The sequence below is a fragment of the Onychomys torridus genome, chromosome 11 (genome assembly GCF_903995425.1).
Source record: "Onychomys torridus chromosome 11, mOncTor1.1, whole genome shotgun sequence".
Classification (NCBI taxonomy): domain Eukaryota; kingdom Metazoa; phylum Chordata; class Mammalia; order Rodentia; family Cricetidae; genus Onychomys; species Onychomys torridus.
Genome location: NC_050453.1, coordinates 4,748,326 through 4,769,534, shown reverse-complemented (window position 1 = coordinate 4,769,534; position 21,209 = coordinate 4,748,326). Strand labels below are relative to the sequence as shown.

The following is a 21,209-nucleotide window of genomic DNA, read 5'->3' as shown; positions in this document are numbered from 1 at the left end:
ATAAATGCTTTTAACAAGGGCAGTAAGTACACACACACACACACACACACACACACACACACACACCCTTTGGGCCACATACAGTTTAATCCCCTACTTTTCTTCTTTGGAGGGCAGAAAGGACGGATAAGCAGCCCCAACACATACGTAAACTGCCAGGAAAAAACACAACTTGTACAGAGAAGTAAGAGCCACCGAGGCACCTTTTCAAGTGGAGCATTTGAGGAGATTGCTCTAACCTGGGGCACAGTACATTCTCGCTATGGCATCGCTGTCACAGGAATCTTCAACCTCACTCCACCTGCTAAAATACGTTAGCTGAATGTGTCCTAAAAACAAAACGACAGGAGAAATCAAAACATTTTTCTCTTCCATTTTCTGCAGAAGCGAACTGTAATTACTCCTTTTGTAGCTAAAAACAGTATCATTAAGAATAATGGCATCATTAAGTACTAGAAGCTATTACTGGGGGTGAATTTGCCGCACTGATAATGAAGCTCTAGACAGGAAATGAAGATACTAATTACAAGATAAAACGCCTACTCAGTTAATTGGAAGCAACAGCGAATAAAAAGAAATGCATTTGCGAAAGTTCCTGACCTCCATCATTCAATAAGATGTTGTTTGGGTTCAGATCGCGGCACACAATCCCCTCTCTGTGCAAGGCGTCAAGGGCTACCACCATTTCAGCTGCCCATCTCTGAACACAGCCCTCTGGGATGAAGAACCTGGAGCTCACTGCTAATTTCTTATCAAGATCCTCAAAAATTTGATGAATTTCCTTGTCTCCTCCTAGGGCGAGCACGCTTTGCTCCTTGGTCTCAGAGTCTCTCTGAAATAGAGAGCTCGGTTCCTCTTTAGCCTGCTCTGTGAACAGTAACACTTCCTCCACTGTGGCAGTGTCGGTGTGTGCACGGTGCCCCGTGGCACCTGGGCGTGGACTAGAAATGTGGCACAGGCTTTCTCCTGTGTCATGTGCAGTGACCACTGCCTCCACTTGTGCCAGCCCTTCAGACTCTGGATAGGAGCTGGGAAACTGGTCTCCTGAGCTACCGTGATCAACAGCAGCTGTGAATAACACCCCGAGATCTGCCTGAGCATGTTGCTTTGGGGTCACACCACAGGGCAAGGATGTAGTGGGGTCACTCAGTTCCTCCGGGCCTTCTTTTCCTAGGCCATGGTACTGTTCGGGACTCAGCCTGAGGCATAACACATCCGGGGCTTCCAACAGTTGGCTCTCCAGCCTGCCTACACTGGCCTGTGAGAACTCAGTAGGACCCACTGCTGAGGCCTCTTTGGCTGCCTGCAGTTCACCAGGTAGGTTTACCAGAAGGTCGGGCCTTCCTTCCTCAGCACCACTGACATCTTCAAAAGCAGCTTCTTTAAATGAGATAACTGGGACGGAGTCATCTGAGCCCCGGCTGATGGAGTCCTGAGCTGCTGTCTCTCCCTTGCTTTCTCTGTCTCCATCTGCAAGGGTAAAGAGCACTTTCAAAGGTTCTGGTTTCAGACTGTGCAATTTCTCGCCAAAATCCAGTGCCAGGAGCTCACTTGTGCTGTCCTTACTGTCGATTCTAAAGAACTCCATAGGGCTGTTTTTGGACATAGTGAGGGAATCGGATGTCTGAGGGGAACAAGCTACTTCTAGGTCCTCATCTCCAGGGAAGAACTTGAGCTGGGTGCTAGGGCTCAGACTGTCAGTAACAAGGGGTGCTGGGAAGCTGAGAATAGCCTGGGTGTCAGCTCTCTCCCCTCCAGGCTGCATGATAGACTCCTCATTCAAGGACCCCAGGTCAATTTTTTCCTGCCCATACTCATTGCATAGTGTTAGGTAGCCAGCCGTACACTCCTCCTCTGAACTGGAGCCTGAATCTGGCCATTTGGGAGAACCATCCCGCCCCTCGTCCTCGTCGTCTTCCTGGTTGCTATCCTCTTGAGAACTTGGGGTGAGGCTAGTCTTCAGCGGCAGGACCTTTAACATGCCCCCCATGTCGCTCCCTCTGGACTCAAAGCTGCTGCTGTCCTGAGGACTAGCGCTTGGCTGCTTCAGGTAAACATGATGAGGCAAGGAAGGTTTCGTTTCCTTAATGTCAAAGCTTTCTTGAGAACTTCTGTTTAGAAATTTACTGATATATGACCAGAGTTTGCCACCTGTGAACAAGTACAACGAAGAATTAAGATCTCCAAATTGGTAGATACTTAAGTCACTTTTATATATATATATATATATCCAAAAACAAATAAGTCAATAAATTCATTAATATCAAAGATCCAATGTGTTTTCAGACAATTATATGCAATACAATGTGACACTCTCCTCTAGAGTTTACTACTGCTAAGTACTACCATGAGTACGATACACATGCATCTCCTGGTGCTGTTTCTTCCTGTGAAAGGAATTCGTTGTAATCCTCACATAACTAAAATCTTTAAGTTAAATGTTGTTTAGTCTTCTGCTGAGGTCAAAATTTGTCAACCAGAGATATATGTGCTACTTAAAAGTATATACTATAGTAAGGGATCAACAACATCACCCCATTCTGAAAATGCCCAGTCCAGAACTGGAGTGGGGATCTGGAAGCTACATAATGAAGCCTTCATAAGTGACACATTGATTTATTTTCCCATCTTCTGCCCCTAGTACATGCCGCACGCTTTGTCAGAACAGATACAACTACTGGGGAAGACTAGCTAGGCAGCTCTTAGTAAGGCGAACCACCGAGGTAAGAATTCCCTGACAATGTGTTCTGATACACACCTTTGGGCCCAGAGCCCACTGATGTCACAGAACTAAACTAAGACCACAGACACCAAGTGAGCACGAATGAACCCAATATACCACCTACAATGCTGGCTAGATAGTGGCTTTACTATAGATTTCTTATTTTAAGCATTTAAAAACTCAGAGAGGTTTTCTAACTAGAATCTACATTTTAAAAAATCATAGAAACCATAATGGATTAAACATTTAATGATTAAAAATCATATCAAAAGAAAAATTCATTAAATCTAGTGCCAAAGTCTCAAGAAGTGGAGCTGCAAATGCACACTCTACCAAGACAGAACCAGCTTCAAAACCTGGGAAATGAAAGAGGGGCTAAGGACAAGGGAGATGGTTCAGCTTGCTGCCAAGTCTAACGACCTGAATTCGATCCCAGGGACCCACATAAGGGGAAGGTGATAAGATAAAAGGTAGACTTTTGAATCTACTCAGTAAAGAAAAAAGAAAGACTATGGATAAGATAAGATAAAAGGTAGATTACTGAATCTACTTTAAAAAGGAACTACTTGTTTTAAATAGGATTAGTAATGAAAATTTTTTGTCTGAGTTTATCAAATATTACTGTACTAGACATTGTTAATGTATATAATGAAGTTTTTTGTCTGTATCTGTCAAATGTTAATGGACTAGACATCTGTTAATGTAATTCTTGACTGTATATATTGTATATACTTATTGGATATAGTTTTTCTTGTATAGTTATATGCTTTTTTTAAATTTTAAACAAAAAAGGGAAAATGTGGTGGTATTGTGTTCCCCAAAATATTGTGCACCCTAATAAACTTATCTGGGGTCAGAGAACAGAACAGCCACTAGATATAGAGGCTAGAAAATGGTGGCACTCACACCTTTAATCCTAGCATTCCAGAGGCAGAAATCTGTCTGGATCTCTGAGTTCAAGGCCACATTGGAAACAGCCAGGCATGATGACACACGCCTTTAGTCCCAAGAAGTGAGCCTTTAATTCTAGGAAGTGAGGGCAGAAAGCAGAAAGGTATATAAGGCGTGAAAACCAGGAACTAGGCTGGTTAAGCTTCAGGCTTTCGACAAGCAGTTCAGCTGAGATCCATTCTGAATGAGGACTCACATACTTCCAGTCTGAGGAAACAGGATCAGCTGAGGAACTGGCAAGGTGAGGTGACTGTGGCTTGTTCTGCTTCTCTGATCTTCCAGCATTCACCCCAATACCTGGCTCTGGGTTGTTGTTGTTGTGTTTGGTTTTTTTTTTTTGTTTTTTTTTAAATTAAGAACTTTTAAGATTCATGTTATAGGAAGGAGAGAATCAACTTCTGCAAACTGTCCTCTGATCTCTGCATGCACATCATGATGTGCACATCCACATACGCAAGAAATAAATTTTTTAAAAGAATGAGTTAAAATAAGCCTCTCTTCTTAGATGAAGAGGGTGAATTTTCAGACCAGTTTTCATTTGCTGTTGGGCATCATATACCAAAGGAGCTAGATCAAAGCAAATAATCATGAGCCATTGGCCACCAAACCCACCCAGGAAGTTTCTACTTCACAATTCAAGGACTTCAGTGAAACCACAAATCACCTTGCCCTGCCCCCAGCATGAAGAGCAGTGCAGGCTGTAACTGTCACTGTGTCAGTCCCAAAGCCTCGCGCCTCGCACCTCTCTCTCTCTCTCTCTCTCTCTCTCTCTCTCTCTCTCTCTCTCTCTCTCTCTCTCTTCCCCCCCCCCCCATGCAGTAAGTTTCTCCCACTTTGGTGGGAGTACAGACAATGTGTAGCCCTTCATGTCTCCTGTTGTCTTTAGAGTATGTTCAGGGCTTCAGAGTTCCCTCTAAGTACACTAACATTTAAGGATCTACCTTGACTTTCAACTGATTGCCACAATCCTTTGACAACAGTAACCACTGTGTGAAGCTGTGAAGGTGAAGCCTGGGTTTCATTGGAGACTTCAAGATGTTGGAGATGCCAGAGCCGTGGTATACCTGCCAAGGGAGCTGCAGACCAGGTGTAGAACTAGCTCATACAGAAGTGTGTTGCCATCAACAAAGCTGAAAGGAGTTGGAGATCTGAAGAGTGCTTTGACATCAGACATGGAGACGCAGAGTTTGGAGTTTGCCCAGCTGGGTTTAGGTCGTCTTAGTACAGTGTTTCCTCACTGTGCCTCCTTTCCTCCCTTTTGGATGTATATTCGGTGCCACTGTATGTGGGAAGTATGTCATCTGCTTTTTTATTTTGATTTTACAGAGGATTAAAGTTAAGAGATTGCATGAGTCTCAAAAGAGACTTTGGACTTGTAAGCAGATCCTGGTAGACTATGGGGACTTTTGAAGTTGGACTGAATGCATTTTTGCATGATGATATGGCTACAAGCCTATTGGGGGGGGGGTAGCAAGTAGAATGTGGTGGTTTGAATAAAAACAGCTCCCAGAGGCTCATATATTTGAATGCTTAGTCATCAGGGAGTGGAACTGTTTGAGAAGGATTAGAAGGATCAAGAGGTGTGGTCTTGTTGGAAGAAGTGTGTCACTGGGGATGATTTTGAGGTTTCATAAGCCCACACTAGGCCAGGGATCGGTCAGTGTCTGTGTGTCTCTGTCTCTGTCTCTCTGTCTCTGTCTCTCTGTCTCTGTCTCTCTGTCTCTCTCTCTCTGTCTCTCTCTCTCTCTCTCTCTCTCTCTCTCTCTCTCTCTCTCTCTCTCTCCCCCTCTTCCCCAGCTGCCTGTGGATCAGGATGTAACTCTCAGCTACTGCTACAGCACCATGCATGACACCATGCTCTCCACCATGATGACAATGGACTAACCTCTCAAACTGTAAGCCAGCCCCCAGGTAAATGCTTTCCTCTATAAGAGTTGAGTTTCCATGGTCATGGTGTCCCTTCACAGTAATAAAACAGTGAGTAAGACACTGTCCTTGAAGTGTCCTTTCAGAGACAGCAAGGGCTTCATAACTACAGGCAGAGAATTCTACCTATTACATAAAACACACTTAATAAAAATTTATTAAACTGAGCTATAAATGTATGACATCTTTATAATGTTTTTCAAAAGCTTTTGGTGAAAATGTAAGTACAAACTGTGTTATATGTAGGGGGTCATTGGCTCTTCCTATGTTATAACTCATATATGGTTTTACTGTAAGATTCTTAGCAAATGCCAAAGAGAGTAAGAAAAACAGAAGGCACAAAACCCTAATACCATCCATACTCTTACCACCAATGACAGACACTCCTAACCATTCCTTTATTTTCAAGCTTTTACTCATAATTAACATAGTATCATATAAACATTTTCATGAGAAAATGAGTTGAAATGAGTGTTCAGCATGGCCGCATACACAGTAGGTTTATAACACAGTTAAACACTCCTTTGTTAGTGGAGTACAGTCTCCAGTCTTTGCTGTAAGAATTATTTAAAATAATAAACCACTTTGTGAGAGTGCTCAGTCAAGAAGGATGGCTCCATCGAGTAAGAGCAAGGGCTTTTTGAGAAAGGTCTCCTGCAGCCTAGGCTAGCCTGGAACTGGCAGGTAGATGAGAAGACCCTCCTCTAGCTGGTACGCAGGCCCTGAGGTCACCACCATGCACCTGGCAGCTGACTAGAGAGCATGAGTATTTCTAAGGTTTGTGTGTGGGCTGCTACGCTGCTCTGCCAAAATCCCTTCCATACACAATGGACAACACAGCACCTCCTTCAGCAAGCTGCCTGTACCAGACATTAGCAATTACCATTTTATTAACCATCATGCCATCCTGTTTAATTTCCATTGTTTTCACTATTGGGTAACAATCTTAAATGTGACTGTCGGCGCTTTCTTTTTGGAACCTTCTGGGCTCACACAAGTTCCCTAACATGAATTATAAAAACTGGGTTTCCAGGAGGGGAAGAAGCTGTCTGGGCTCCTCCAGCTTCACTCTGGGACCAATTCAACCTAGCATTCTGTGTGGAAGAGCTCAGTGCAGATCACATCCTCTCCTGCACTGCTAAACCATGAATTACAAAACCAGAACACATCATTCCTACAACTCTGAGTGTGTTATGCTTTCTTCAGAATTAAGACCAACCCTAACAAACTAATATACCAAACATCAATATTATTATAACAACATTAACTTAAAACAACTGTTGTTCATTAAATCTCAAATACAGAGAACATCCAAACTATTGATCATTATAGCACATCAAGCACATAACTGATATTTTCTAGGCCCCTTAAAGCATAGGAAATTGCAGTTATTGAACCATCTTAAGCTATAAAATAGTAATTAATAACATTTAATTAAACCCCTCTGTCTCTCATTATAATTTGCTGGTTTTCTGTAAGACTGCACAGTAAATATGTGGATTTGCCTGAGAAGAATTAAAACTTGGATTTAACACAGATGATATTCCTATAGCAATGGGAAAGGTCATCTTTGACCTAGAAATTCCCACTTCAAAATATCTGCCCTACAAATAATTCTTAAAAACAAAACAAAATAAAAATGCAAAAAGATAAATACATGCAAATAACAGAACAGTTCACAAAGCAAGTAGGAGAGAACAAGTTGCATCACTCTGCAGCCATGAATGCTCACCACATGCCTACCACCCTAAGAAACATGCATGCTCACCACATGTCTGCCACCTTAAAAGACATGCATGCTCACCACATGCCTGCCACCCTAAGTGCTGTACACATGTAGCAATTTAATCTTCTGTAGGTCCTACTGAGTGCATAGTTGCAATGTCTCTATTTTGCAAACAAAGAAACTAAGGCACAGAAAGGCTAAGCAATGTGCCCAAGGTCACAGAACTAGTAATGGTAAGACAGCACTCACATTCACATCGTTCTTGCTCTGTATTCCAGACTGTCTTTGAACTTGTTATAACCCCCTGCCTCAGCCTTCTAAATACAGGGATTATGGATACCACTACACCCAGAGAACACTTAGAGAGAGAGAGAGAGAGAGAGAGAGAGAGAGAGAGAGAGAGAGAGAGAGAGAAGTCAAGTCAGTCAGTCTCACTATGCATTCTACCTAGCCCTGGCCTGGAACTCACTATATAGACCAGGATGCCTTGAACTCACAGGTATCTGCCTGACTCTGCCCCTTGAGTCCTGGGATGAAAGGTGTGTGCCACCACACAGTGTCCATGACCTTTTATGACACAGCTCTATGTAAGCTCAGAAAGGTGTCTAATGTGCATTGCTAAGGTGACAAGCAGACCAGAGGCAACATGTAAGACCTGTTTATATTAAAACACAAAAACAGAAATAATGGGCACAATGGCTCAGGCCTGTTATCTCAGTACTGTAGAGCTGGGGCAGGGGGATCACAAATTCAAAGATAGCCTGGGTCACAGAAGGAGACTGTGTCCACAAGAGAAAGGACTTCTAACTGAGCATCCGCACCAACAAGAAGGCTCTCCTCACATCTACAGAGCTGGAGTCTGTGTGCTAATAATTTGAAAACTCAGTTAATAAAAGGAGAAGGTCCTTCATGCCCTGCTCTGCTCTCATTGCTTTGGGCTTCTAACCTGGTCATTCTTTTTTTTTTCCCTAAGAACCATCCACGCATTGAGCATGCCACTAGTGGCCAGGCTGTATCTGAAAATATTCTATAACCTTCCATCTCAGTAACATTATCACTTACAGCCTTGACTAAATGGTTTCTCCATCTTGCTCCCTCAAACACAGTTAAGAAAATCATTAAAAAGAACAGTGACTATTTGAAACCTGTCTTCCAAACTTGTTTTTTGGACACAGAACTATAGCATGCTAGGCAAGTGCTCTACCACTAAGCTGTCTTCTGCAGCTCTCTTGAAAATGTTTCTGCTATAGCCACTTTCATCTTGGTACTAATAAGCATCCCCAGGGGAAATTGCTCACTCAGAAAAGTGCTTGCTGGCCAATCTCCAGGGCCTCATAAGAAAGCTGGGTGTGGTGGAGGTATGCTTTTTACCCCAACACTTGGAGGATCCCTGGGGCTTGCTGGCTAGCCAGACCAGCCTCCTCGGCAAACCCCAAGCCCAGTAAGAAACCCTGTCTCAACAACACAATGTGGACAGCTCTCTGAGGAATGACATCTATAGCTGACATGCATGCACATGTACGTACACACACACACACACACACACACTACCTCCAAGTCCTGTTTCCAAACCTTAAGCCCTGTTTTTCCTGACTCAATCTACTTTGCCCACAACTTGCTAAAAGCCCCCTTTTCAATGTTTTGAGCCAAGCACCCTGAAGTCCTGCAAGATAGAATCCTATCAGTCAGATCTGCTTTTGAAATGCATTCAGACTCAAACAATAAAAAGTGAGTGTGGGCCTGGACATTCAGATGCTAACAAACATCCTAACTGCACACACCAGCACACACAGCACACACAGCACACACAGCACACACCAGCACACACCAGCACACACAGCACACACCAGCACACACCAGCACACACCAGCACACACCTGCACACACCAGCACACACCAGCACACACCAGCACACACAGCACACACCAGCACACACCAGCACACACCAGCACACACAGCACACACCAGCACACACCAGCACACACCTGCACACACCAGCACACACCAGCACACACCAGCACACACAGCACACACAGCACACACCAGCACACACCAGCACACACCAGCACACACCAGCACACACAGCACACACCAGCACACACCTGCACACACCAGCACACACCAGCACTGCTGTGGCCTGGATATAGCCAAAGTGTGTCTCCCACAGATCACAAGCCATAACTCTGGTCCCAGTGTGGGGCTGCTAAGAGATGGAGACCTCTGAGAGTGGTACCAGAGGAGGCCACTGGGTCTCTGGGTTTCACCCTTGGGGAAGGAATCACTGCAGTTCTCATGGGACCCTAGGCTTGCACTGACCTCTCTCTCACCCTCCTACCTTGTCTTGTACAGGAGCCCAACACTGTGCTGCTGCCTCTCAGTGGGAGGTCACGAGGACCAAGCAGACGCAAGTCCCACGGCCCTGGACATCCTTTCCTGCCTGGGTGCGTGCCTGAGGTATTTGTCCAGGGTGTCAGAGAAGGGCTAGTGTGAACACTCCCCAAGCACCATCACTCTGTCTAGTTGCTGCAAAACCTCCAAGCTGCCCTCACGCCTTTTGCTCTGCTTGGTCACCAAGCTACCATGTTCCACAAAGCAGGCACAGTGGCCTTTATGTTGCCATGCTTCTACTTAGCATCTACAGCAACAGCTCCTCTTGTTCGGTCAAGTTCTTACAAACAGTGAAAGTGGCCCATGAGACACCATGGGCCCTGCTTTCCAGGCTTCCTGCTTCTCTCACATCCCCTGCTCTGCTCAGCCACCCTCGTCTGGCTGCTGCTTATCCACCAAACACACTCGTGGCTCTGGGCTTATGCGCTTGTTTTCTCTTGCCAAGGCACTCTTCCCCCACAAACACACACTGTTCCTTCTCCCTCATCAAATGCTCCTTTCTCAGTATGGTGACCATCAGTGAGAACAACTCCGCCATCCCTTGCCGTTCTGCGCTCTTAGTTCCCTCCAGCTGCGTATCTTCTCCTATGTCCATGTTTACCGTCTGCCCCCATCTCAAACACCATGTGGGCTCCATGCAGGCCAACTCTTCTGCACTGCTGACTGCTGTGTTAGAACTACATCTATGCCCCAGAAAGCTCTCAAGAAGCTTCTAGCTGAAGGAAGTAAAAACAGTGGGAAAATACATGGAGGTAGCCAAATCTGTGAATCATAAATGCTCTAAGTTCAGCAGAACTATTTACACTATCAAAGCATCCTTTTTATAATCATTTCAGGGGTAGTGCCACAGTGTATGTGGGAGTTTACACTATCAAAGCATCCTTTTTATAATCATTTCAGGGGTAGTGCCACAGTGTATGTGGGAGTTTACACTATCAAAGCATCCTTTTTATAATCATTTCAGGGGTAGTGCCACAGTGTATGTGGGAGTAGGAGGACAACTCACAGGAGCTGGTCCTCTCCTTCCACCACGTGGAACTGTGCACAACATCTTCATCCATGGAGGTGCCGCAGAAGGGCATGGTAGATAGAAGAACACACACTTTTCAGCTCCACTACTTGAGCCAAACCTGGGAAATGCACAGGTCCACAGGACCACGAAGACCACACCATCATCTTTTGCCAGGACTCTACATCAGCACTTGCTCTGCTCTTAGCTCACCTACACCCATCTGTGCAGGCCAGTTTTCGTAAATTTGACATAAACCTAGACATATCAGGGGAAAGAAGAGGTCAAATGAGTAATTGTCTCCACCAGACTGAGCTGTAGGCAAGTCTGTGGGGGCATTTATTTGATTAATGATTGATTTGGAAGGGCTTGGCCTATCGTGGGGGGGGAGGTCATCCCTGGGCTGGTGGTCCTGGGTTCTATAAGAAAGTAGACTGAGCAAGCCACGAAGAGCAAGCCAGTAAGCAGCACTCTTCTATGGTCTCTGCTTCAGTTCCTGCTTCCAGGTGCCTGCCCCAAGCTCCTGCCCTGACGTCTCTCCATGACAGACTGTGATCAGAACACGTAAACCACGCAAACCCTTCCTCCCCCACAGTGCTTTTGTCACAGCGGCAGAAAGCAGACTAGGACACCAACCTCCACACAAGGAGTGGCCTTTTTGGTTCTGTTTGTTTGACATCAGGAGGGACCCTCTCCTGCTTCTGAGATGACTGGCTAGTGAGTGACCTCACTCCGCAGGTTCAGCCTCCACAGCCCTCAGCATCTCTGCTGTCCTTACCTACGACCACAGCCACAGCCACAGCCACAGTATCCTTCTCGTTCATCAAACACCCTGTTGTCACACTGTCCCTGTGTTTGGACCTGACATGCAAATGGCAGGGGGGTTGTGACTCAGAATTCCTCCTAAATGTCCCCATTTCAAAGAGGGCTCCTTGAGCACATGAGCAGTCCTTTCATTGTGACCTGTTAGGTCACCCTGTGTTAAGGATCAGAGTGGCAGCCTGACTTGCATCCAGTACTTTCTTGTTTTCGTTTTCTCCTGTTTGATTCCTCAGCAGCAATTTAAGTGGAAAGGGTAGGCCTCCCGCTGCTGTGCTCACTGGAAACACTGTGCAGCACACTCAATCAATCTGCTACGAGCAAACGAACTGAGGATTACTGTTTGCACTAACTTACTTCACGTCACAAAGACTTCTAGAAAATTAAGCCACAGACATTTGAAACATTCCTTCTAGGTTTACAAGTCCATGACAGTCTTCAATCATGTTTCCGACTTGTCACCTGTGGACAAGACGGCTTCCGAGAGCAGGAGGCCTGACGTCAGCGCACTGTAACCCTAGCACGCCTCATGGAACCAGCATCGGCTACAACCTCAGTGCTGAGAGGCGGAAGGGAGGACAGCACAGGAAAACAAGTGTAACAGGGAGACTCAGGAGGAGGAGGAAGGCAAGCCGCCAACGGTGGAGGTAAGCGAGGGCGGAAGCTTTGCCACAGATCATCTCCAACATGAATAATCCACACCGGGTAATAGAATATTGACCATAATTACATTCATCCTACTGACCTTGTTCTAAATTATTATGGATTATTACTACGCAAGTTATTTTGTTCCACACCAGAGGTGGCTGTATTTTGCTATCAGATGACATGACCTCTAATTCAATAATGTCTGTAATGCACTGGTATCCTCAGATAAAAGCTGTCTATAATGTCTGAACAAAGGTGAATTAGTTATCCAATTCACACACGCAATTAACTCTCTTAATACCTGTGAGACCATGGAGCCCCTCTGAGTTTCCTATTAAACACTGCATATGGAGGTCTTCCTTCCATCTGTAGTTACCTTGTGTGGACTTCATAATAACAACATTAGTACTTTATTGCCCCCATCAAAAATCTTGCATTAGTTATTATGAGAGACCTCATTCCAGAAAGCAGTGCCTCTTTTTCCTGAGAAAAAGGTATTAAATTCTAATGTTACACCTATTAGTAAAATATAGTATTGTATTTTCAATGTAAAAATAAGGATGACTCATGAAATATGGAAAATAATTTAAATTTTCTTCATTATTTTAAGAACATCTGTTTAAACACCCAAAGGCAATATGTGTTATGTGAATTTATATTTACATGCCACAGTCACCTAAATAAAGGAATATTTATTTAAATTCAGGTGTTAAGAGGAAAAACCAGATCCACACAGTGTCTTCTGCCACCTGTTCCCTGGGAAGTGGCTGAAGGCAGAGCTCACGCCTCTGCTTTGTACTCACATGAGGTGCCAATGGCTGTGCTCATGAGGCTCAGATCAGAAAATGAGGCAATGTCAAACGTTAAGCAAACACCCTTGCCCTCCCTGTAAAGGAAGCAATTAATTAATTCTGCAGGGGATGCTTTTTTAGTCATCTAACGGAAGTGTAGCTTTTTAGTGCAGACAAGGGAACAGAACTCAATCTCTAAATAAAACCCAGTTCTCTCGGCATGCGTTCACAGTCAAGTTCTCACCCTGTCAGTTAATTCCAGAGCAAAGTGAACACATTAGGATGGCCCCACAGTTCAAGTGAAGCTGGCTGGTCACCTGGGTTTTCCTCTTCCCCCCAAACTCACAGCAAGGAGGCTGAGCAGGAGTGGGGAGACAAGTTCCCCATCTTGGTGCTCATGAAAGAACACGGGCAAAGCAGCATCCCAGACACCGAGCACAAGGCAGGTGATGCTCTCCACTTGGCCACAGTCGGACCTGCCAACCCACCTTCAGCATGCTGCAGCACAAGAAACACCGATTCCTCCGAGATGATGTACTTGTGCAGACACACCATGTTGGGCACGCAGCGGGGGATGATGGTCTTCCTGTTCCTGCTGTACTCACTGCTTTTCCTTAGACCCTTACAGAGAACAAAAAGGTCAGTTGTGCCCACAGTTGCCTTTGGAGCCTGCTGTGCTCAGTGTTGATCAACCACGCTAATCTATCCGAGGTACTCGGGCTTCAGAGAAACCACTCATCTGCTGCTCTGTGCCCCTCAGTCCCCGGAGGCTCCGCTGATGGCATCTGGCGTGAATCCAGACAACAGAAGATGCCACAAAGCTGCCATTAAAATCAATTACGTGGGTCAGTGTTTTTATTAGCGATGCTCTCAAACTAAGTCATCAGGATGACATACAGTTATTTCTCGACGACCTCTAAGTTTGATTTTCCTTATGTACATCTTTAAGGCAGCAATCAGTTAGAGTCACATTCTCCAGGCACCAGACGTGTTCTGGATGAAGCAGCAACCTTTAAATTCTATTCCAAAACACTACCAACTAACCTTCCAAAGGACCAGACGTATGTATGTTCTGGTGTTACACCCTGGTTTGAAAACCTTGGTAAATGCCACTGGGTGATGGAACGGAATGTCCACAAAGACAGGCAGGATTCACACATGTCTATCAAGCCTGACCAGCAAGAGAAAGGGGATGCTCAAGACAAGCAGCTTCTGGTTTGGGTGTCATAGGAATGTTTAATCAGGACATACTTAGAATACATACTATCATAATCCATTCCAAAAACAATTTCAAAACTAAAGTTATTCATTTAATTATATACTACATTCTCACTGAGGAACAAGTCAGAGTTCAGGTAACAGTTTCCACAACCCAAGTAAGACTCACAAATCACAGCAAACATAGCTGAACACTCTTGGTTCTCAGATGCACTCTGAGAACACGTTCTCTAACATAAACTTTCTAAAGAGAAGCTATAGCATGTTATCAGCTGTGAAAGACAGAAATATGGATCACCACAAACATAAAAGACTAAAATGCTATGCAAATATTACTTTTTCTTTCAAAAGCATGTTTTTTAAGTTTTTGGAAGTCATTTTTTAAATTCACTAAACATATGAATTCTACTTACTTTTAAAATGAATGTTTGGTCTGTCCTTGTGTCCATTACAAGTAAAACCTATGCAAAAGACACGAGCAATAATTTTAACAAAATATAATCAAATATTAATGCTTTAATTTGAGAAACTAAGAGTTGGGGTGGAGTTCTGATTCTCTCCAAAATTCTATTTTCTGAAGAGACTTTTTAAAAATCTTAACTCATAAGACCCAAACAGCCTTGTCCAAAATAGATTTATTGCAACTTTCTTTTCTAAAAATGCTACAGCATAGAAACATCACTATGCTTCCTGGATTTATTTTTTAAATATATTTCTTAAAAGTACAGGCCATCGCCAGGCACGGTGCACATGCAGCTGGTGGTACAGCTGGAAATTGGTGACAGAAGCCTGGCAAGAACAAGGCCACCCTTGAGAGCAGGAGAACTCCAAATCAAGGTAGTGGTGGTACGGGTGGGTAGACGGTCAAAGAATGTTCTCCCATGGTAAATAGGACATAATTTATTAAAACATAAATTCCAACTTCCTTCTGAAATCTCTTAGTGACCCACCGTAACATGAGCTCAATAACTGAGTCTTTAGCGCCATCTCAGGTGTCCTTTGGGTACTGCTTCTAAACCCTGGACCAGAGCTTAACTCCTCTTTCCATGTCAGCAAATCCTGCTGACTCTATACTCAACCATGGTCCTGCCCTGCCCCTCCCACTAATGCCCCCAACCCAGCAAGAACCAGTTCTGTCCAGCTGGCACAGCCCCCTGCTCCCTCCGCACTGCACAGCTCTATGGTCAATTCTCAAAATACCAGGCTTTCTTTTTTTGTTTGTTTGTTTTTGTTTTTGTTTTTCGAGACAGGGTTTCTCTGAAGCTTTGGAGCCTGTCCTGTACTAGCTCTGTAGACCAGGCTGGCCTCGAACTCACAGAGATCCACCTGCCTCTGCCTCCCGAGTGTCAGGATTACAGGCGTGCACCACTACTGCCCGGCTCAGGCTTTCTTTTTAAGTGTAGTTCAGTGTGTCACTCTCTCACCCCCCCACACAAGGACCATCTCACACACGGCCCCCTTGAATGGCCATCCCTGCCACCGTAGGAGAAGGAAACGGACAAATCCTACCACAACCATGGTTTATTTTTGTTAAATACTATGGCAGAGATAGGCCACAAAGGCCAATTAGCAAATATTCGAGACTTTGCAGGCCCTTAAGTGTCTGCTATCATCTTTCAAATGCATCACTTTAGCCAGCCAACCACAGTCTCAAATTAGATAGAATTTATACAACAGAAATCAGCGAACACTGCAAATGGGACTTTTCCCTCAGAGAGCTGGCTGACAGCACCCCTAGAGGAGGGACGGCATGCAAAGGTGGGCTGTTGAGCTTGCAAACAAAAGAATGGTGAGGAGACAGAGCTGCAGGTGGGAAGGTGAGGGCAGGGATAACATGGCAAGTCCCTTCTTAGACACAGGCATTAAGAATGTTGCTGACATCTTCTCTGACCTCAGCATCTCCTGAGCACCTGAGCTGCGCTATTTAAGTCAACCTGTGTTGCAACAGAATGTTATTCACATAGACAGCTCCTTGATGTCCTGCAGAGTTCCCAAACCCACGCTCCAAATCTCTCTCAATTCTCCAACTACAGAATCAGCACTAAGTCAACAAGCCAACTGTACTTCCTGAGCCCTGTTAACCGCCTCCTGCTCCTTCACTGGCCTCATTGTAAGTGTGTGCTATGTCAGCCATGGGTGATCAATGTGGATCCTCTCAACAACCGATCCTCTTCCACAGTCGCCGACATTACAGCTCTGGGTGTGATGCTGTGATGGAAGGTGATAACGGTGGCCGCCACAGATGAGCATCTCTCTGAGGTGATCTCACAAAAGCACATCCAGGGCCACGGTTGCTTCCTATGTCCTCCCATTTTATATGGCGCTAACTTCTATTATGGCATCTCAACTCTTCAACTTGGCTTTATTTGTTCATTTGCCATCTCCCAACCAGATGTCAAACTCCTATGGGCCTGTCACAGTCAGTGTCATAGTCCTCAGAAATGCTCACCCCCTCCAGACTCTGTGACTGGACCGTGCTGCGCTAGAAAGGACTTCACAGATGTGATTAATTCAGAGCTGACAGATCACTTGGGTTGTCTGGGTGGGTTCTGTTGAATCACATGACCTAAAAGTAAAGACTGCATCCTGACAGAAAGAAGGGGAAGCACAGTGACATGGTAGAAGGGGGTCTTTCTAGTATGAAAGGGTTTACCTGGCTAAGATGTAGACCCACCAAGGGGCAAGAACCAAAGGAGCACATCTAAGCTCAGAGTAAGTATGGGAGGAGCAGAAGCAAGAGCAGCCCTCAGCTGGCCAGCAGCAAGGAGACAGCTGGTGCCTACAGCTGCAGAGGCAGCAGCCTACTGGCGTGAGTGCACATTGGAGGCAGGTCCTCCACAGGCTACCGCAAGGAAAGTCGTGTTGCCAGCCCATAAGGCCTGCATCATGCCTCTGACTTACACAACTTTAACATAATACGTTTAGTGTCTTCAGACACTAAATCTGCTATGATGGGCTATGGTTGACAGTAGGGTAGAAATGGTATTTCTGTTTTGACACAGGAAACCAGTAAGCACACAGCTAGCAAGTTCTAATGGACATGCAAGGTGGGAATGGAACTTGGAAAAGAAGTGAGGACCGGAATGGAGAGATGGCTTAGGGGTTAAGAGTGCTGACTCTTCTTCCAGAGGACCCGAGTTCAATTCCCAGCACCCACATGGCAGCTCACACCTGTCTGTAACTCCAGTTTCAGGGGACTGTGACACCCATGGTAAAAACACAAATGCACATAAAAATAAAATAAAAATATATTTTTTAAAAAAAGAAGTGAGGACCAAGAATTTATATTTGAGCATTCCCCACAAAGACACAACCTCAAGGCAGCGAACAACTGCACTGAAATGTCCCTTCACAACATGCGCAATATGGGCTTTGGAGAGTAGTTCAACCATGAAACACTCTCAACATCCCAAACAAGTGTGCATGTCTAATCAACAAATTGTGAAGGTGAGAAAACAATGGTAAATGTTAACTGACCCTGCTCAAAAAAGCTACCAAGCAAAGAAGGGACAATCTGTACTGGGACAGTGAGCTCTGAATGCTTCCTCCCTTGCTGCGAAACTGCCCTGCGCATGTGCAAACAAATACTGTTGACGTCTCATTTAGAGAGCTGTGCACACTTGGAACACTATAGGTAAGTATGGAAGCAGCAAGGAAAAGCAGGATGCTACAAGGAAAGAGTGGTTCAGATGTGAGACAGAACTACAGGCGTGGGGAGCAATCCACCCTCTAAGCAGCGGCCGCCATGAAGGACTGAGGAAAAATACTGGAGGAGGCATGGGGAAGTCATAGGTCACTGTCATAAACTGCTTAAGACAGAAGCCAGGTGGCTCCAAGTCAATCAGATGAATGAAAACTTGGGGTGACAGACTGAATGAAAGGGGATGTGGGCCCTCAGTTCAAACAAAGGCTTAGGCTTTCATTACTTACCCATGGAAAGACCTATCGCTCTTAACTGCCAGCAGGGCTACCGACACAGTTTCCAGAAGGAATGACCCTCCAAGGAATGGAAGGAAACTCATAGCCCTTGAACCTGAAGGTGAATCACACAGTGGTCCCCTCCCTACATGGAAGGTGATGGGCAGCTGTGGGCTCTGTGGAGGCATCTGTTCTGCTAGCATCTCATCTGGTTTTACATCAACTTACAACTCTACGTCACTCCCCAGAGAGCCAATCGTGTTTGCAAAGACACATTTACATGAAATGGAAAACATCTCTCTGGGTAAAAGGTAAGGCCAGAGAACTTCATTTTCTTACCAGAAGCCACCTGCCTGACAGAACAGCAAATACCTGCAGGAAGAGGGTGGGGATTCCTCTCTTTGCTGGCCTCACTCTGTCATGAAGCATGAAGCAGACAAATAAATACGATGAATTGAGATGGACAAACGGCAGGAAAGCGGCAGGCTGATACAGCCTTTCTTCTCCTACCAAGTTTGCTTGCGACTCGACAACGTTCACATTGAGGTAATAAACACAAGAACATATGTGATTTTTTTTTAAATGTGCCCTTTGACTGTCAATTTCTCCCAAACAGGTGTTGTCTAAATGATTATAAATTGGCCTCTGGGTACACCTCTTCAACTGAGCCATACAGGGCTGGTGATAATATAATTAGACCTAAAAACATCAGGCTGGTGAGTGCTCTCCATCTGTTTGGCAATAATGTTTAGTTAACAATAGTCTTTAAAAGAAGCACCTTCAACTTCCATTCTTAAAGTTATTTATAGCACCATTCCTAACACACCAGCACTCCTGCTAACAAGAGCTTTAGCCACTTGGAAATTATTAGCCATACGGCTGTACACAAAGAGAAACGTCTGCATTTAACATCTGTATCTCTCCACATTTGCGCGCTGCAGCCTCATTGAAGCCGAGTCCTTGATGAACAGTGGTATGGCATCAATATCATAGCTGTGCACACAAAGATCATAAGGAGCCAGACATGTTTTTAGTGCCAACAGTAGGCCAATCCGTAACGAAGCTGTCAGCATAAAGGACAAAATAACAGCGTCTTTAACCCTCAAACTGAATTTGTTCATTTGTAGACTCAAACGCAATTTAAAAACTGCTCATGGGTTCGGTCACCTTTGTAAAGGCAAAAATCTAATTTGTACTAATTTGATACAATTGTCTTTCCAATAAAAGGCTCCTAAAACCATCTTTTATTTCATGATAAAACAAGTACTATTACTAACACTGTATGAAATAATTACCTTGGACAGCCTATCTTACTGAAAGAATAACATATTTCTCTCTTTCATTTTTCACACTTATGTATCAGCACTATATTAACATATGGCCTAACGGAAAGGATTGCCCACAGTAATACAGACAATGATTTGGGGGCGGACAACTAATTTCATCTGTGCTTCAATGCCAGCAGGACCAAGACCCTCGCCCACTCTTCTTTCATAGCAGAAGTCCCAAGTGGTTACAGGTCTGCAGCTCTGTAAGCCCAAGTAGGGAAGATATGTAGATAACCACACCACACCTCTGCAAAGACAGGGCGGGGTCCCAAGGCATCAAATGATGATTTTAATTTAATGATATGAAGAAGACTAAAGCTGAAGAGAAGAAAAGAGATCTTCACACACAGACACACACACACACACACACACACACACACACACACACACCACAATTGCAATGAAAGGGTGATACAAGCTCTCAGAGTGGAACGGTTGCCTATTCCTGAATCTTTTTATTTAATTTAAATGTTGGCATCAGAAGTCTAGAAGTCTGAAAAATTAACCAAATAATTTGGAGGAAAATTCTTGCCTCTATTTTGGTGGTAATTTGTAGGACTCTGTGCTTAAGAGAGAAGGGAGATGGGATCGGGAGAATCACCTTAGACAAATGCAGCCTGGCCCTGAACTATGTCACCTCGGACACTTACATTGTTCTCTGGGTGAGATCTGAGTAAGCAGTCAACAAGTTACACCACTAGGACACTCCTCTTCACCCCCCAACCCTCCCACATACACACACACACACACACACACACACACACACACACACACACACTCATTCACTCACTCACAACAGAAGAGAAAACAATAAACAACCTACAGTTTACAAACCAGCCATCTCCTAGTTGAGGGAAGAGGACTGTGATGCACGCTACATTCTCATTTGTAAATAGGCCACATTGCACTGGACTACAGTTAGGCAAAGTTTTAAGCAATTTGTGTCGGCAACATTAAAATGTCACCCTTCTGCAGAATTGGCTGTACACAGCAAATCTCTAGCACTAAAACTTCAATGTCCTCAGTAACATGATGGTGATCACATGCTCTCCATACTCTGATCTAAACCCACCTCAGTGTGCATTCTTATAAAACTCAAAGTATGTTCCAATGTTGACTGTTAGCCCCATGCCTACTCTCATAAGCCATCACTCATAAAACTTCAACTACCAGAGAAAAGGGCAGGGTACTGGGCTCCTTTGACATCAGCCCTCTAAGTCTCTCTCACAAGCACCACAAGGCCAGGCCATGATGTTTCTAGTACACTGTCCACAATGTTGAAACCCAGAGATGAGCCACTGTGCTCATCCAGGAAGTTACAGTATAGGAAGTGGCCCCAAGAGAACACACTGCAAAGATGCTTCTCCTGTTGGATCAGACGCCATCTGTCTGTGGCTTCCCAGAAGTCCTCTGAAAAGAATGGAAGTCTGAAAAGTAAATGTGACCTGGATACTCAACTCCAAGACACTCTCGCCTCCTACACTCAAGATGTTTCGGTAGCAAATGCATGAGACTTCTAGGATTCACCCACAATAATTTTAAATTTCTTTAGATGAAACCAAAGTTTTCTTTATGCTAGCACTTCCGTCCAACCTGATACATCACTATGAAGTGAATACATGACCCATGGAACCCCACCTGTGAACAGGAGTCACAAGTCACCTGCTCTGTCAGACAAAGCAGGGTAGCCTTGGGGCAGGATGAACTCTTCAAGCATGTATTTAATCCAGAAACATCTTCCAAAGTAGAAAACAGCAAATCAAAT

The 21,209-nt window shown here is 44.6% G+C and overlaps 1 protein-coding gene across 4 annotated transcripts in view; it reads right to left on the bottom strand.

Annotated features, from left to right (window-relative positions):
• Positions 1-21,209, bottom strand: part of Rps6kc1 (ribosomal protein S6 kinase C1) — a 160,692-nt gene that overhangs the window by 32,478 nt on the left and 107,005 nt on the right. For 3 of the 4 annotated variants that reach the window (XM_036202277.1, XM_036202280.1, XM_036202278.1), the window contains 4 exons: positions 14,612-14,659; positions 13,469-13,601; positions 601-2,151; positions 240-329 (listed from right to left, as the gene is read on the bottom strand). In XM_036202277.1, the coding sequence (XP_036058170.1) occupies positions 240-329; positions 601-2,151; positions 13,469-13,601; positions 14,612-14,659 (1,822 nt within the window). The remainder of the gene's footprint in view (positions 1-239; positions 330-600; positions 2,152-13,468; positions 13,602-14,611; positions 14,660-21,209) is intronic. The other variant, XM_036202279.1, reaches the window with a different exon arrangement.